The 19097-nt window shown below is 41.6% G+C and overlaps 1 protein-coding gene across 1 annotated transcript in view; it reads left to right on the top strand.

Moving 5' to 3' along the window:
* Window positions 1-19097, top strand: part of GRK5 (G protein-coupled receptor kinase 5) — a 199364-nt gene that overhangs the window by 96570 nt on the left and 83697 nt on the right. Inside the window, exon 3 of the mRNA XM_066619362.1 lies at window positions 4437-4549. Coding sequence (XP_066475459.1) covers window positions 4437-4549 — 113 coding nt within the window. The remainder of the gene's footprint in view (window positions 1-4436; window positions 4550-19097) is intronic.

Below are 19097 nucleotides of genomic sequence, written 5' to 3'. Positions count from 1 at the left end.
GCCGTGAAGACAGATGCAAAGAACTCATTTAATTTCTCTGCCATCTCTAAGTCTCCTTTTATCTCCCCTTTCGCTCCCTCACCATCCAGAGGGCCAACCGCTTCTCTGGCGGGTTTCCTGCTTCTAACATATTTGAAGAAGCTTTTATTATTCCCCTTAATGTTGCCGGCCATGCGTTCCTCATAGTCTCTCTTGGCCTCCCATATCACCTTCTTACATTTCTTTTGCCACAGTTTATGTTCCTTTTTATTCTCCTCATTAGGGCAAGACTTCCATTTACAGAAGGAAGATTCCTTGCCCTTCACAGCCTCTCTAACTTGGCTGGTTATCCATGCGGGCACCCTCCTGGATTTAGTGGAACCCTTCTTTCTTTGCGGTATACACCTCTGCTGGGCCTCTATTACTGTTGTTTTAATAGAACGGTTTCCATTTTTGTTTTCTTAAAAGCTGCAAATATATTTTTGCAAGAACACAAAATTCTTTTGTACTGTGTGCTTCCCTGGGAAGGTGTGACACAATGCTGTTTACACCATGCAAAAGTATAATGGGGCTGCTTGATGGGAAGGGGATTTCAATGAAATGTTGCAATAATGGATAATGGGCTTTGTTGCTGCTCAGTGAAGAAGCTTTGAAGCATCTGTTATAAATGCAGTAGCGTAGCTACAAAGGGGGCTGCGTGGTAAGTGTTACAGGTGCCGCAACATTCCGTGTAAGCGCCCCCTCCCACTCACCATAGAACCCATTCTGGGTAGCAACAGCAACATGTGTTGCCGGCAAGTAGGAGGGCCGCTTACATGGCAGGTTGCAGTGCCTGCAATACTTATCACACAGCTCACCCGCCCCATAGCTACTCTCAGTGCTTTTTTTGTAAAAGAAAAGGTGCAGGAACTCACAATTTGTTAATCTTTTATGTTATTTATTTATTTTTAAACCATTTTTTATTGGAGAAATAAAATATTTTTTATGTGCTTCCCCCCTAAAGATGAACTTACTTCTGAGTAGACATGCATAGGATTGGGCTGTCAATCTCCACATCCCCTTCCCCCTAGCTACTTTTTCTACACATGGGGAAAAAAATTGTACAGGTGCACTTGTATGTAGTGTGGCACTACTTTGAGGAGAGGAAGCAGTGAATGGATTCCAAAAAATGGCTTACATGAGTTCCATGTAGTAAAATTACTCTAAGCAATTGTGGGAGTAAGAACAAAAAAGGAATTCTTACAGGACAGGGGTTCTTAGGTGCACATAGAAACAGCTACATTTGCAAATAAGGGATTAAATATGGTCTAATTCAGGTATCAGAATACTCTGTGTCTTTGGGAAGGCACTTGGCATGCAATTGTATGTTCTCTTCTGCCCTGAGCAGCTGCTGTGCATTGCTGGCTGGCGGAGGGCATGCTTGTGGGGGAAGGATGAGGAGGATCTCTGGCAAGGCTGGACAGCACGTTGTACACACGTAGAATCCCTTTTCACCTGCCCTTAGCATGTGAAAACGGGTGCAGATATATATCTCTGCCAGGATTAAGAGCCCAATCCTAGGTATGTCTACTCTGAAGTAAGTCTCGTTCTAGTCAATGGAGCTTACTGCCAGGAAAGTGCCTAGGATTGCAGCCTAAGAGCCCAATCCTATGCATGTCTACTCAGAAGTAAGTTCCATTATAGTGAATGGGGCTTACTGTGGATAGGATGGCAGCCTCAGAGGCCAATCCTGTGCCTGTCTACTCAGAAGTCAGTCCCATTAGATGCAGTGGGGCTTCCTCCCAGGAAAGTGTGGAGAGGACTGCAGCCTCAGAGCCCCTCCTCTGCCTGTCTCCTCAGAAGTCAGTCCCAGTAGCTCATTGAGCACATTGAGACTTACTTCTGAGTAGACATGTCTAGGCTCGTGCTGTAGATTGGCACGGGGGGGGGGCTGCACCAGCCAGCTTCCTTCCCCTCCTCCTCCGCAAAGCCAGTACCTAGGCATTCCGTGGGTGCCGCAGCCCGTCTCCCTGGCTGGCTGTCCGTCCTTCTCCTCGGTGTCGGCGCATGTCCCCCGTGCCCTCCACCGGCTTGGAAGCTGCGTGGGGAAGCAGAGCACAGGGGGGAAGGGAGGCAGGCTGGGCTCAGGCGAAAGCTTGGAGATGGGGGCAGGAGGGGGTCATTGTGCAGTCAGGCAGGGGTCAGGTGCCCGCCCAACCTGCACCCCCCAGCACCCACCCAGCGAATGCCTGATTTGCTCTCCCCCCTCCTGGAATGCCTCCGAAGGGGAGGGGCCCCTGCAAAAAGGTGCTGGAACTCTGTCCCCCTGCGTTCCATTAGAAAAAAAGCCCTGGCTACACTAATGTATAAATGTCCACAACAGCTCTGACAACCACTGAGGATGCCTGTAAGCCTGCCAGACATTTTGGAGTAACAGGACAGAGTTGCTGGAAAACTCTTTATTCTCCCAAATCACACTATTTTTAAAGTTCAGTTACTGAATATGTGCTGTGGGGGAAAAGCCGGGTTTCTACATGCTACACCTGGCAGCCAACAACTGTCACTCAAAGCTATTAAAAGTCAGTAATAGCCAATGAATACAAGAATATTTCATTTTCTAGCAACCAGTATTCATGAGATGTAGTCAGTTTTCCTCAAACATGAGGAAGATTTCAGTCACTACACACTTCTACAGTTCTCTGTTGTAGGTGCTGTTGGATAACTTGTCTGCCTGCCATACAGCATCATGTGCTTAAGAATGGGTTGTTGCTGCAATAGCGGACGTGGCCATATGGTGCGGAGAAATGTAGGGGCGAGAATGTTTAAAGAAACAGTCTGTAGTTCCATACTTTGTGAGGATTTTTTTTTTTTTAAAGGGATGAATATATCTTGAATAAGGAACCCTGTACTGCAAATTCTCTGGGATTCACTTGGGTTTTTTAACAGCTGAATGGTGCAGCTACTCTTATACTTGTACCAAAACTTATTCTGATTTTTTATTACATATTTACACAAACACTCACCCATTCTTTATTTTTATTAGTGATCCTGTTCAGAAAAAAAAAGTGATTGTAACAGAGGAAAACAGGGTGGGTGGGTAGATTCATCTTCCCAACTGTAAAAGTAACATGGATGGTGGGTATGAATATAACCACTCCAGGCATGTGGAACCTTACCAGGCATGCAGTGCTTAGGAGGACGTTGGCATTCAGATGCTAGCAGATTCACATGTTAGATATAGGCCCCAATCCTAACCAACTTTCCAGCACTGGCATAGCAGTGCCGATGGGACGTTGCATCCTGTAGTTGGGTGGCACTCACGGAGGCCTCTTCAAAGTAAGGGAATGTTTGCTCCTTTACCTCGGAGCTGCATTAGCTTTTTGTTGGTGGAAAGTGGGTTAAGATTGTGTTCTTAGTCCTCCAACTACTAGTGGCGCACAAATGGTACACTGCAGAGGGTTACTCACACAGCATTCAAATCCAGTCAGCTGGGGCAACACAGGCCATGCAATGGACCTTCGACCTGGATATCTAGCAGTTTGATATTTGAAGCAACCCAGGCTTGGAGCTCTTGTAGATGATATGTACACCCCTGCTAATTGGGTAAGAGGCACTTTTTCAAGTGGCTGTTCCTTTTTTTTTTAGCAGGGGGAGAGTAACTGGCCCACCTCACCCCAGCACTGTCTGTTCTAGTGGCTGTTTGCTGGTATTCTTTTGCATCTTTTTAGATTGTGAGCCCTTTTGGGACAGGGAGCCATTTAGTTATTTGATTTTTCTCTGTAAACTGCTTTGTGAACTTTTAGTTGAAAAGCGGTATATAAATACTGTTAATTAATAATGTTAATAATATGCCTGCTGTCTGGCAGTTCCAACAGTTGGCATTTGAGGTAGTATAATTTATTGTGCTTGTCATAGCAAGAATAAGGAGCTAGGAAGGGCACTTCGTAACCCTCTAGTCCAGTGGTTCCCAAACTAACTGGGTCATGATACCCCGCAACCTCTTCTTTCCAGCTCAGCTGGGCATCACCATCATGAATTTTGCAAGAAGGTAGGAAGGGCCACCAGGGACATCCCATAGTGCCCATCTGAGTGTGCCACAATGCCATAAGGCATGGTAACAAACACTTTGGAAACCCCTGCTCGAACCTCTCATTTCTCCAAGGTCTTATTTTTGAGGTTTGATCAGGCATTTAAGTCTATCTTTGCAAAGGAAAGAGCCAGAAATGGTGGTATTTCTAGTATGTGTTTGCATCCAGTATCAATTTTGGTGCTTCCATGGTGTAACTGCAAAATACACACAGCTTTGGCCTTAACCTTAATCTCTGCTAAGCACTTGTGTGTACATTTCATTTTGTTTTTCTCATGCTGAGTTATTTTCCAGATCCCTTAAAAAAAAAAAAAAGTTAACCAGACCAAAGGCATTTTAAAAAGTACCTCAGTTTTTCACCTTCCCTCCTTCTTCTCTTTATTTCCTCTAGGGAGAGATTACTACAGTTTATGTGACAAGCAACCAATAGGAAGGCTTCTCTTTCGGCAATTCTGCGAGACTCGCCCAGAGCTTGAGTGCTGTATTAGGTTTCTTGACTCGGTGGTAAGTCGGTACTTATGACTGTGGCAGTGCTTTATTGCACCTTGTTCCTTGGGGAAAACTTTATAGGCCCCTACACGCAGATACAAAGAATACAGTCCTTGTTTCTGAAGGAAAATTGTCCCCTGTACATGTCCCCGGTGTTTGTATTCATGTCACAGATTGTACTTCTTGCATTCCACAACCTTTTGGCTCCACTGGTTATAGGTTTGTTTGTTTTTTACGCATTTATATCTTTCTGTCTGTCCTAGTGATCAAGTGGGCCCCAGTTCATAAAAACATATGCCACTATAGATCTGTTAGATGATACTGTCCTATTTTTAAATTCATTACTTATCCAACCAGCCTATATGACGTTCTGAGGTGGAAGCTGGGCTCTTATTGGGAAAAATCATTTTCCATTAATGCCAGTATATATTTATTTGTGGGGTTTTTTTATTTGTTTAAAGACAGTATTTTTATGTTGCTATTCAAATATAAATTTTTGCTGTGAACTATGCCTATGATTTCTATGGGAGAGTCAATTTTTCTTTATGGAGAATCTGCGAAGATTTTTTTTCACTCAACTGGAAATCTTGGTTGAGGCACCTGTATTGCTTTGGCTTCCTTATGAGTCAGACGTGGAGGTCTGTCATGACACAGCGCACATTAGCGCTGTCTTGACCTGGGTAACCTCGGGTAGGCTGGCTGAGGACAAAAGGGCAAGATACCATTCCAAATACACAGCCTTATTACTATAGCCAAAGGTCATCCAGTAGCTGAAGATCAAACTAGACATTTGCACAATTGCATAGTGTGGCTGGATTGTGGGGAATGAGGTTAGTTTTTTGTACAAATAGCAAGTAGGGTGACATAAGAACATAAGAAGAGCCTCACTGGATCAGTCCAAAGGCCCATCTAGTCTAGCTTTCTGTTTCTCAGAGTGGCCCACAAGTGCTTCAGAGAGCACATAAGACAAGATACTACCTGCATCCTGGTGCCCTCCCTTGCATCTGGCATTCTGAGGTAGCCTCCTTCTAAAATCAGGAGGTTGCACATACCTTTCATGACCTGTTCCATGACCTATCATGGACTTTTCCTCCAGAAATTTGCCCAATCCCCTCTTAAAGGTATTCAGGCAAGATGCTGTCACCACTTCCTGTGGCAAGGAGTTCCACAGGCTGATCACATGCTGAGTGAAGAAATATTTTCTTTTGTCTGTTCTGATTCTTCCAACACTCAATTTTAGTGGATGTCCCCTGGTTCTGGTATTGTGTGAGAGGGAAAAGGGCATCTCTCTACCTACTCTATCCATCCCCTGTATAATTTTGTATGTCTCAATCATGTCCCCCCTCAGGCACCTTTTTTCTAGACTGAAGAGCCCCCAAACACTGTAACCTTTCCTTGTAAGGGAGGTGTCCAAACCCAGTAATCATTTTAGTTGCTTTCTTCTGCACCTTTTCGATTTCCACTGTATCCTTTTTGAGATGTGACCAGAACCAGACATGATACTCCAGATGTGGCGACATGATATATGGTAATACTGGGACAAGAGAGTAGGGAGCTTTAACAGTTTGCCCTCTTCATGGTTTTGATCCTTATTACAGATCGTCATCACCCTGCACAGTATTTTTAGATGAAAAAAAAAATTCAGTCTAAAACTAATGGAATTCTCATCTAAAAATATCACCATGGAGGGGTTCATGATTTGGATTCATACTGTTGGGGAGGGCAAAGTACTAAAGTCCACCTCTCGCTATGGTTTCATGACATCCCCCCTTGCTATTTGCAAAATAAAACAAAAAAACCTGCCCCTCCATCTAGCCACATTCATAATTTCACATGCTTCTAACGTATCTGGAGCCTCAGACCTAGGTTGCTTCACTTCAGGATCAAGGGGACTGATTCACGTACCTGGTACTTCACGTCGTGACGGGGCTACAGTAACCTGGATCCCTGCAAGTTCAAATGGCCAACTGAAGGGAAGTAGCTTGGATAACTGAGACCAAAATAATGGTATTGGTGCAAAACTACTGGGATATTTGCTGCCGTTTCCCCACTTCCAGTTTCTCCTCAATAGTATAAAAACTACTGTGGGAGAAACTGCTATCTGCAGAAGTTCTTGGTGCAATCCTGGCAATTTCCCGGGGAACAGTATAATACCTTTTGATAATACATAACTGAAGATTTTCATGTGTGACTTGTGTTTGGAAAGTGCACAATACACTTTCTTTGCAACCCTGGAATTATGTCACTGTCAGAAACTGCCCTATTTGTTTTCTATAGATGTGGTTCACATCCCTCCATTCAACTGTATTGTGAAATGTATGCATGTGAGCTATCACAGATCTCTGGCTTAAGGTGGTGATCAACTGAGTTATCAGTTGATCTATCAGTTATCTCATTTATCAGAATCTATGCCATGTTTAAAGAATATATCATTTACATTCTTCCCGTTTTATGATGCATCTGCCATGGCTAGAGAGCTGGTGATCTGGATGGCATTATTTTCTCTTGGCAAATCAGAAAGCAATCTAATTGTAAATGTCCAGACCATCAAATCTACACTCTGATACTTCAGTTTAAAACTGTCAACTTCCATCATGCAGATATCATGCTTTGGAGAAGCTGATTTGACAGGTCTGTGGGTTAGTCAGACCATTTCCATGTTGGATTTCTGTGGGTTTTGCATTGGACATTTGTGGAGTCAAATGAAAGCAAACAGCATATTGTTCAGTTGCACAGGGTTGCCGCCATCTAGGAACATTTAATTTAAAACGCCCATCTTCTTCTAGGGCCTTCCTTGATTCCTTTTAACAAAACACAGAGTTTTAAAAAAGAAGAGCCTTGCTGGATCAGGCCAGAGGACCAGTTTAGTCCAGCTTCCTGTATCTCACACTGGCCCACCAGATGCCCCTGGTAGCATATAAGACAAGAGACCCATACCTTGTTGCCATTCCCTTGCACTGGCTTACATCACAAGCAAGGAGAGCAGGAGCCATGCTTCTAGACTAGGCAGCTGACTTCCCTGGTTCAAACTTTGCCTCTGCTATTAACTAACTAGATGACCTTAGGCAAGCCACTCCCTCTTCTCATCCTCACCTATAATATGGGGCTAATTGTACTTATACCACAATCCTATCTGGATCTTGCATTACTGAAACATTCTTTGTGCAGTGTAAGGCCCTTTGCAGTGGTGTGAAAGCTGGGGCACTGTCACATGCAGAGGTAAGTAGAAAATAGGTATTTATCTCTGGCAACCTCCTGTTCGTCCCCTCCTCACCATTGGATACAGTGCATGTTCCATCAATGTGGCTGCATTGTCTTTAATGTGGTGATACGATTGAACTATAACTTAGCTCATAGGGGTGTTGGAAGGAGTGCATCAAGGTAATATGTAGTTTGTTGTCTGTGATGCCATTAAAGCTTATCCAATCTAATAATATGTAGTGAGCCCGCCTTATCCGTGGGCTTGGCATCCATGGATTTGAATCTGATCAGATGCTGAGCCTTTGGCTGGAGAGCCTCAGAGGACCACACTCCCCATTCCCCATGCCTCAGAAAGCCTTCCTTCCAGTCACATCAGAGAGGCTTCTGAGGAGGCCAGGAGCTGTGTCTGACCTGTAGAAGTCCCCAGGTAAGTGACTGCAGTGCTACGTGGGCCCCTGCATTCATTATCCATGGAATTCAGTATTTGTGGGTGGGAGCTCCTGGAATGGATCCCCTATGGATACTAAGGGCCTACTGAATGTTAAGTGCTTTCAGCACCAAAATATGCTATACAAATGCTAAGTAATAGAATGGGTGTGTGTGTGTGTGCATAATATGTTTTAAAACTCATAAATCAATTATTTCCAGCTGTAAGTACATATAACAACCCATTTGGTTTCTCCCCTGTAGCTCTATATTAATCAGGACTGCCCAAGACTTCCTGGCGCCTGAGATGGCATGCCAAATGCTGCCCCTCTTACCCAATCCCTTACCACTGCAGTTTTCAAACTCTCCAGGAGTTTGAAAAGCGCAGTAAGTCCTTGCGGAGGCAGGGGGAAGGCAGGGGGGACAGGGGAAGGCAGCAACGCAAGCCCCAGGATCGTGCCACTCGGGGAGCTGCAGGGACTGGGATGCAGTCACCAGTCCCTGCAGCATTGTCCTGGGGGTGCGGGAGCCCTGCGCAAGCACCTGCAGGACTCCCTAGCTGGTTCGAAGTCAAAGTAGAGCGATCGCACTCCACTTCCGCAAAACTGGAAATGGAGTGCAATCGCTCTACTTTCACTTTGAACCAGTTGAGGAGCCCTGCAGGTGCTTGCGCAGGGCTCCCCACACCCTTAGGATGATGCTGCAGGGACTGGTGAGTGCATTCCAGTACCTGCAGCCTCCCTGAGCGGCGTGATCCTGGGGATTGTGTCGCTGCCTCCTCCTTTCCTCCCCCTTGCCCCCACCCTTTAAGGGGGCAGAGGCCAGGGTCCTCAGGCTGGGGCATCGTGACGCCCATTGGGCAAAAAGGTGGGGTACAAATTAATAAAATAATAATAATAGTCTGTAAACCTCTGCCTTACCAAGAGAGCCAGTTCAGGACCTCATCATGGCAAGTGCTGCCCCCAACCTTCCCAATGATGTACCAGCCTCTGCTTGTCCCACCATGCCAGTCTCTGTTCCTCCCACTCTCTAATGTTCCAGTGCTGCATTCTCTTGCCATCCATGTCTCCCCTTCCTCTCTGCCCCCCTCTCCCTTTTTCAATTCCAATCCAGGAGGGAAGAGGAGGAGCAGGGGAAGCAAATAGGCTGGCATTGATGGGCAGCCCCTACCAAACTGATGCCTGATGTGACTGCTTCATTGGCCTCAAGGATGGTTCTGCCCTGATATCAGTGTAGCCTTGTAAAGTCTTTACTCTTGCAAATTACAATTTCTGAAATGGTTGTAGATTCACTCACACCAGGAAGATCTCTACCAGGTCAAGTAGTTATTGAAAGCAACAGTGCCAATTAAATCAAGTTTCCTCTGGGATCTGTTCAAGTTCCTGTTTTGGCCACAACACTTTTCTAGGTACTTAAGGTTACATTCAAATAGCTTTAGATATGGGTTCAAGCTGAAAAAAGATATATTGGGATAATAGGCGAATTCAGTTCACATGGAGCAAAATAGTGAGTGACCAGGCACATTCAGCAAACTCGGAACACTCTTCCAAAGGTGCCAACTGGCATCCTCTTTTGCAAAATATTATTTTCAAATAGTTGATCTTAAACACTCGAGTTTTCACAGCATTTATGAAAACAGCATTTATGAAGCATGAAGATATATAAAGGATAAAAAAGGAGTCTTCTTTGCTCCAAATGGCTTTAGAAGTTACAGATTCCGTCTTGAGGCTCAAGACAATAAATGGTCCCATGAATAAACCTTTGCCTGTGACAAATTTCCCAGTAGGCATCTCTGGAGGTCCAATTGCTGTGGCATTAATTGTCTCCTAGCTTGAGGCAATATGTGAAGAGATAGCTGTTCTTATGAGTTCAAAAACACAGTGACCCTAAACATACTTTTTGCAATGATGCTCTTGCCCCTCTGCCATTATTTTTCTGCTTTGGTCTTTAACAAATCTAGCTGTTGTTGCATGAGTTCATCATATCCTAAAGATCTGCACTCTTATTCTTCCTGTCTAGGAGTCCAAAATTTCTTAGGTAAAAAAATGCTCTTGGTATGTGCAGAAGAATTGTGTTCCCCTGAGGAAAAAAATAAATAAATCTAAGGGAAATATGGGCAAAATGAGCATATGAAGAGCCCTGCTGGATCAGGCCAAGGGCCCAACTAGTCCAGCTTCCTGTATCTCTCAGGTTTTGACTGTACTCCTAACCTGAGGCTCACCCAGATGTGACATATACACCTAAGCACCACACAGAGTTGCACAAAATTGCATACCCTCCTTAAAAATCATCTCTGGACTCCACTAATTTACACAACTATTGACCAGTTTCCAATCTTCATTTCTTAGGGAAGGTGATTGAGCGAGTGGTGGCATCCCAGCTCCACGGGTTCCTAGATGAGAAGGACTATCTGGACCCTTTCCAATCTGGCTTCAGGTCAGGTTTTGGACAGAGATAGCCATGGTTGCTCTGATAGATGACCTTCACCAAGTATTAGATAGGGATACTAATGGTCTTACTGGACCTCTCAGCAGCTTTTGACACCATCGACCACAGTATCCTCCTGGATCAGCTGGCCAAATTGGGATTTGGGGGCACTGCTGTGCAATGGTTCCATTCTTTCCTATCTAACAGGTCCCAGATGGTGATGCTGGGTGACACCTGCTCTGCACCCTGGCTCTTACAGTATGGGATGCCATAGGGGTCTATCCTATCCTCTGTGCCTTTGAACATCTACATGAAACCACTGGGGGTTTTCCGGTGGAGGAGCTGTGTCGGATGACTGTATCTTCGCTGTGGTAGAGATATCAATAAGGTTAGAAATCAACTTGGGAGAATGCCAGCTGATTAAATTCTCCCCTGGAGAACAGGGGAAGACTAAGAGTTTAGCCAGGTGCACTGAAAAGGACCACCTGAAGGATTTTCATTGCTGAAGTGGAGGCTTTATCAGTCAATTCCTGGAAGTGATTATAGTGTGGGCTGTTCCATTACTCTCACTGCCGTGTCTGAAGCTGTAATATGCTATAACGCCCGACGCTCCCCATTTCCTTGGATAATTTAGTGCTATAAAACATTTGAGAATCAGGAGCTTTCCCTACACAGACCTGGAATATCCACAGGACTTGGGTGGGTTTGGTTACTGTTTGGGGGCTGCAAGCAACAAAAATACAAAAGGATTTGATTTACCCTGTGAGTCCTGCAGAATTGGACTTTTGCTTGGTCTTTTGAATTTAATTGGTACAGCTGAGATAAGAGTGAAATTACAGCTCTGGGAAAACAGCCAGAAATATTTGACCTTCAGTTGCTATATTGGTGAAGGCTGTTGAAAGTTTGTTTTGATAATTAATATGAAGAAGACAACTAGAAAAACTTCAGTGGATTTAACACTGGAAAAAATGGCAGATTCTGAGATATTACAGAAGCTTCTGGATAAAATGGAGGAAGTAAGCTGCAGGATGGTGAACTTTAAAAATGGATGAGAGACTGAATATAATGGATGAGAGTCTTATTAGATAAAAAAAATGAAATGACAGAAGAAGTGAAAAAGTTGGAGTATTCCCTAAAACTAGCATCTGGAGAAGTTAAACAAATTAGAGGCAAAGTAGAAGCTTTGAATAATAAAACAGAAACTATGTCTAGAGAACTGGATAGAGAATTGGATAAGTTAGCCATACTGGAACTGAGAAATAAAGAACATTGTCTAAGGCTCAGACCTATTCCTGAGATGGAGGAGGATATCAGAATAAAAATTATTAAAAATCTGGTAACTTTTCTGGAATGTGAAGAGGAAGTTATGAAAAAGGAAATTGATAGAGTTTATAGAATAAACTCTGCAGTTGCTAGAACACAAGGACTCCCAAGGGATGTGGGGGTCCATTTTGTTAAAAGGACAGTAAGAGATCACGTTCTTCAAAAACACTTTTCTATAAAAATGAAGTTGGAAGGCGTAGATATAATGGTTTTAAAAGAAATACCTACCAGGATTTTACGCAAGAGGAAATACTATTCCCCCTTGGTGTTAAAGCTGAAAAATAAAAGGATTCCCTTTCGATGGGAAGTTCCAGAAGGAGTGTCATTTATGTTCAAAGGCCAAAGGTTTAAGTTGAATTCCATCCAGAAGATGAGAGACTTTTAAGAGAGGGAAGGGAACTGAAAGAACTGCAAAACATAGAAGAAACAGAAGCTCCAAGTTTCGCAAATGGATTATAAATGGTTAACATGGAATGTCAATAGGATAAATGACCCCCAGAAAAGGAAAAAGATATTTTATTATTTGAAGAAATTAAAGAATGACATCACATGTATACAAGAAACACATATAATGAAAAAGGACACAAAATACTTGGTTTATAAATCCTTAGGGGAGAAATTTATATTAGCAGATGTTACAAAGAAAAATGGAGTTGTTTTACATATTAAGTCACATGTTAAACCAGAGCTTGTAATGTCAGATGATTTGGGTAGATATGTGAGAGTACAAGTAATTATAAATGGTTCCAAAATTATGGTGCTGGGGGTGTACGCACCTAATGAGGATAAAAAGAAGTTTTATAAACAACTTATGCTTAAGCTTATAGAATTGCCTTTTGAGAAATGGTGTTTGTTGGGTGATTGGAATGGAGTAATACTACCACAGATGGATAGGAAATCAGAAAGAAATATCAAAAATTATCAGGGCAAATTACCAAAAATTTTTTTTTATTTAATGGACAATTTGGCATTAGTAGATATTTGGAGGCAGAAGAATGGTGACTCAAGGAAATATACATTCTTCTCTGAGAGGCATAGGTCTTTCTCAACAATAGATATGATTTTGACATCTAGAAATTTAGCTACTAAGGTCAATAAAGTGGATATCCTTCCAAAGAGCTTTTCAGACCATAATCCAGTAATGATGAAGTATAGAGAACAGTTAATACTTATAGATGGCAACTAAATGAAGCTTTGTTACAAAACCCAGTTATTATTCAAGACTGTAAAAAGAAATTGATTGAATATTTTGAAGATAATTCGGGTCAGGGAACACATCCAAGAATGGTCTGGGATGCTAGTAAAGCTTTTATTAGAGGATGTTTCATGCAATATAACTTTCAAGTAAAGAGAAAGAGGCAAGACAAAATTCAAAATATTTTACGGGTGATAAAAAGAAAGGAAGAAGAACCAGAGAGATCCTTAGGGAATGCAAATGTCATGCAACAAATTAAAGTTTTGCAGCAGCAGTTATCTATGTTAACAGTAAGAGAAATGGAAATTAAATTGAATTATTTGAAACAAAGGTTATTTGAATTTGCAAAGAAAACAGGGAGATGCTTGGTTTATAAATCACGAAAGGAAAGAGAAAAGAAAATGATATTGAAAATAAAGGAGGGTGATTTGACCCCAGCAGAAAATATGGCAATTAAAAAAGCATTCCAACATTATTACTCAAATTTATATAAAGGATATGAGGTACCTTCTGAAAAAATAGATTAATACATTGGGAAGCAGAAGTTACCTAGGATATCACAAGAGCACAGGCAAATCATGAACGGTCCCATAACAATAAAGGAATTGGAAGAAGCTATTAAAAAGATTAAATTAGGGAAGGTACCAGGCTCAGATGGACTCCCAAGCATATACTACAAGATTTTCAAGAAGGAGTTCTTATATCCTTTGTAGGAAATGATGAATTCCATTTTAAGTGGAGGACAGATGCCCAAAATTTGGAGAAACTCAAATATAACATTAATACCTAAGGAAGGTCAAGATCCAACTCTACCACAAAATTATAGACTGATATAAATATTAAATAATGATTATAAGCTGTTTACAACAATATTAGCTGAAAGATTTAAGATAGTTTTGCAAGACATTATTCATGAAGATCAAAGTGGATTCTTACCAAAAAGACAATTGAGAAACAACATTAGAGTTGTGTTGGATACACTGAAATATATGGAGAAACATAATGAGAAATAAGCAGCATTGATATTCGTAGATGCACAGAAAGCCTTTGACAATCTGAATTGGTTTTTTTATTTTTAAAGTTTTGGAAGCTATGGGCTTTGGAGAAAATGTTATAAAATGGGTGGAATCAATTTATAGTGCGCGAACAGCTCAGATAATAGTTAATGGGGAATTGACAAAACCATGTAAAATACAAAGAGGCACAAGACAAGGTTGCCCATTATCACCTTGGTTATTTATTCTTGCCCTGGAAATATTGAATAGGGATATAAGACAAGATAATAGAATTCAGGGTATAAAGAAGAGTTATACCTCAGGGTATAAAGTTGAGGGCATTTGCAGATGATTTGGTGGTGATATTGGAAGACCCAATAAAAGGGATTGTCATTTTAATGGCTAAATTTAAGGAATTTGGAGAAGTTTCTGGATTTAGGATTAGTAATGAGAAAACTAAAATCTTAACTAAAAATATGCCAATACAAGATCAATTAAAATTGTCAGATAAAACAGGTTTTAAGATTGAAAAGAAGGTAAAGTATTTGGGTATCATTTTGACAAACAAGAATTGCAGGCGGTTTCAGAATAATTATGTTAAGCTATGGAGTGAAATAAAAAAAGATTTAGAAAGATGGGTTAAAGTTCAGCTCTCTATTATGGGAAGAATAGCAACGATTAAAATGAATGTTCTACCAAGAATGCTGTTCTTGTCCAGACAATTCTTGTTTTAACATCTGATATACTATTTAAACAATGGCAAAAAGATTTATCCAAATTTATCTGGCAAGGGAAAAAACCACGAATTAAATATAAAATTCTACAGGATGCTAAAGAGAGAGGAGGGTTGGGATTACCTGATTTAAAGTTATACTTCACTGCTTGTTGTCTAACTTGGATGAAGGAATGGGTAACATTGAGAAACAGAAGATTACTGGAATTAGAAGGACATGGTTTGAGGTTTGGCTGGCATGGGTATATATGGTATGACAGAGCTAAGATTAATGCAGAGTTTAATAACCACTCTGTTAGGCGTGCCATTTTGAGAATTTGGAATAAATATAAAGTTAGATTTTGCCCAAAAACTCCATTGTGGTTATCACCACAAGAAGCTCTGCGTAGAAAAGAAATGATAACTACACGTAATTGGTTGGCTTATCAGGATGTGTTAAAATTTTCCCAGGGAGAAAGTATGTTAAAATCAAGAGAGGAAATATTAGATGAAGGATATGAGTGCCAGTGGTTTCATTACTTGCAAATTCAGGAAAGGTTTAGAATAGCAAAATAACCTTTGGCATTGAACAACACAAATCAGAATTAGAAAGGGATCAGAATATCATTTTATGTCTAAACGATAAACAAATTATCACTAAAATTTATAAACTCTTATTAAAACTTGAAATGGAAGAAGAACAGGTAAAAGATTGCATGATAAAGTGGGCTCAGAATTTTGGTTACAATATCTCAATGGATCAATGGTTGGGTTTGTGGACAAGAGGTTTGAAGTTTACTTTAAATATTAATCTTAAGAAAATTTTTTACAAAATGATGTACCGTTTGTATTTGTCACCCATGAAATTGGCTAAAATGTATAACACAATGGGACGTTGTTGGAAAAATGAACACCAGGAGGGATCATTTTTTCATATGTGGTGGTCCTGCAAATTTGCAAAACAAATTTGGACACAAATTCACTCGCAGATGCAGGAAATTTTAAAGATTAATATACAGTGGAAGCCGGAGTTTTTCATGTTGGGTGTGATGGACAAACAATTGGAAAGAGAACATGGGGTATTATTGCTGTACATGATAACGGCAGCAAGGATACTTAATGCACAGAAATGGAAGTGCTCCAGTATACCAACAATAGAAGATTGGCTGGCAAAGATGCTGGAGCTGGCAGAGATGGCAAAGTTGACAACTTTAATTAGAGAAAAGAAAATAGACTCATTTTTGACTGAGTGGAAGCCATTTGTAATTTTCTTCCAGAGCTCAGATTGTAATGAATTATATACCTGTGGGTTTGGAGACTAAATAGAAGAGACGGATATAAAAGAGTTTATTAAGGCGGATATATTAAGTTTATTATTTTTATTGTATTAAATATTATAAAGAAAGATATTATGTATGCTTGTAAGCCTGTAGTAGAGAAACGTGGAAGTCTTTTAAAATTTTGTGTTTGTTCAAAATTGTAATATAAATAATAAAGGGCGCAATCCTTACAAAAAAAAATGTAACCACTGGGGGAGCTCATCCAGGGATTTGGTGTGGGGTGCCACCAATATGCAGATGACACGCAACTCTATTTCTCCTTGCCATCCTGCTCTGAGGAAGCTGTGGAAGTCCTGGAACGCTGTCTGAATGCCATTAGGGACTAGATGAAAGCCAATAAGCTGACACTAAATCCTAAAAAGACAGAAGTTCTCCTGATCAAGGAATCCTCAATGCAGGCACTGAATCATCTATCCACTTTGAACAGGGCTGTACTCCCTTTACAAAAACAAGTGTGCAGCTTAGGAGTTCTCCTAGACTCTCAGATCTCCCTGGAAAATTAGGTAGCAGCAGTGGCTAGAAGTGCCTTCACCCAGGTTAAGCTGGTGCATCAACTGAAACCTTACTTGAGCCATTTAGACCTGGCTATGGTGACCCATGCTTTAGTAACCTCAAGATTGGATTACTGCAATGCGCTGTAGGTGGAACTACCTGCTAAAACAACTCAGAAACTGCAATTAGTGCAGAATGTGGCAGCCCAAGTGGTTACGGGGACCAGATATTTTGACTTGGCTGGACCACTGCTTCAGTAACTACACTGGCCGCCCAGACGCTTCTGGTCCCAATTCCAGGTACTTGTTCTAACCTTTAAGGCCCTCCATGACTTGGGTCCAGCAGGCCCATAGCCAGGATTCTAGAGATGGGGGGTAACTATTTTTTGGGGGGGAGGGGCAATTATGTTGGGTATCTATACTGGCTTGCAAAATGAAGGGGTAAGTGCAGAGAAACATCAAAGACCTGTAACTCCCCCAAATTTCATGAAGAGAAAATATTTGGGGGGGGGGGGTTATTGAAACACGCATTCATTATCTGTAAAGCAATGTAACAATGATTTGCATAGAATCAATGTGTCTCTGTATGCAATGTAAAATGTATTTGTCTACGTAGAAATAACATGCAACATATCCTTTCATTTTACACAGCAGCACAATACACAGGTTTGCATCCCTGCAAAAGTAAAACATATCACTTGATACAGGTAGTATATGCTTGTATTGAAAGCCTTTCATTAGCTGATGACACATTGCTGATACATTGAAACATACTAAAATAAAATTTATTTACATAAAAGCAAGAGGAAAGATATGCAAGTCAAATACAGTAATGCCATTGGAACATTCGTTTTTTACAATATTCATTACTTTTAAAAAGCAAAGTACAGAAGATTTGAATTATTGAATCTACCTAGTAGTAGAGCTGAATTCTCCTATCTTTCTGAGAGTTTAATCTCTTTAGAATCAGGGGTGGATCCAGTGTCTGTATGGGGGGGGGCCTTAAGCACTCCCTTCAGAGCCCAGGTCAACCAGATGGATAGATCTGGGCTCCAGGTCTACCAATCGGGTAGAACTGGATTCCTAATTGAGCTTATAGCCTCTGTGGCTATTTGCTGGGTGGGTAGACCTGGGCTCCCATCTGGTCTTCTACCTGCTGTGTAGACCTGGGCTCCCATCTGGACTTGGAACCCAGGTCTACCTGCTGGGTATACCTGGGTGTTACCAAAAGGACTGTTTTGTTTAGGGGAATTTACACTGCCCTTATTGGAACATTAGGATCGTAGGCTGGATAACAAGATGGCATAATGCAGAGAAATTCCCTTTTGCTTAAAGAGGAGACTGAGAGAAAGATAACTTTCAACAAAAGATTATGTTTTATTACAAAAGAACAAAGGTAAAAAATAATGCACATGGAGAAATGATATTTCTTGGTCCTAATGCTTGAATCCAATGTACCTAGCTTTCATGGTGGTTGCGTGTGAAGAGTATTTGGTGCATCCGAGGAAATCAGAAAAAGGAAGGGTTGTAGGGAAGGATTTTAGGGGTCCCTACTCTGTCTAACCCCAGCTGCTAACTAAAGATGGGGAGAGAAGGGGAGAAAAAGGGGGGAGAAGAAGGGAAAGAGTTCCAGACACAAGATAGTTACCTGTCCTGTAGAGCAGTTGGAGTGTGGGGAGGGGAGAGTCCTGTGGAGAGGACCCTCTGACACAACACAGATGTGTTGGGCCTTGGAGAGAGAGAGAGCGCATGTGAGAGGAAGCCCTCTCTTATAAGGGTTTGGGAGACAGACTGAGCTGGATGGTAGCCTGGTTGCTAACACAAGGCTGGGTGCTTGGAGTATGTATATATTTGAATGGGGATCAGGATGTCAGTTATCCAATGGGGTCAATGGCTGGCTTCCTAGAAGGGGGAACTTACAAAGACTGAGTGGAAACAATACCAACATAAGGCAGTTCAAGTTTGCATACAGTAATGTAGGAGATGCTTAAACAGTGTTTGGATTAAAACACAAGACTTCCTCCCATAATGTGTGACTGTGGGGGGATAGTGTAACCATGGGCTTCTGTGTAGGTACAATAAAATGAATCAGTAACACTAAAATTATTTGCATAAACAGTGACTGGATTAAGACACAAGACTTCCTCGCATAATGTGTGACTATGGGTAGTGGTGGTTGCGTAACCATGAGCTTGTGGCTTGATTAGAGTCCTGGAAATGTGGCCTGTATGCTGGGAGAACAGTTTAGCTTGCATGATATTATAACCAGATATATAGAAAATCACAGCTAAAAGGCAAAAGGGGATTTTCACGTAACATGGATTCCCAATTGAGTTTATAGCCTCTGTGGCTATTTGCTGGGCAGGTAGAACTGGGCTCCCACTTGGACTTGGAGTCCAGGTCTACCTGCTTGGGTAGACCTGGGCTCCCGATTGAGCTTATAGCCTACATAA

The sequence above is a fragment of the Tiliqua scincoides genome, chromosome 3, assembly GCF_035046505.1.
Source record: "Tiliqua scincoides isolate rTilSci1 chromosome 3, rTilSci1.hap2, whole genome shotgun sequence".
Classification (NCBI taxonomy): domain Eukaryota; kingdom Metazoa; phylum Chordata; class Lepidosauria; order Squamata; family Scincidae; genus Tiliqua; species Tiliqua scincoides.
The sequence above is the reverse complement of the archived record's forward strand: the minus strand, read 5'-3'. Positions and strand labels throughout refer to the sequence as shown.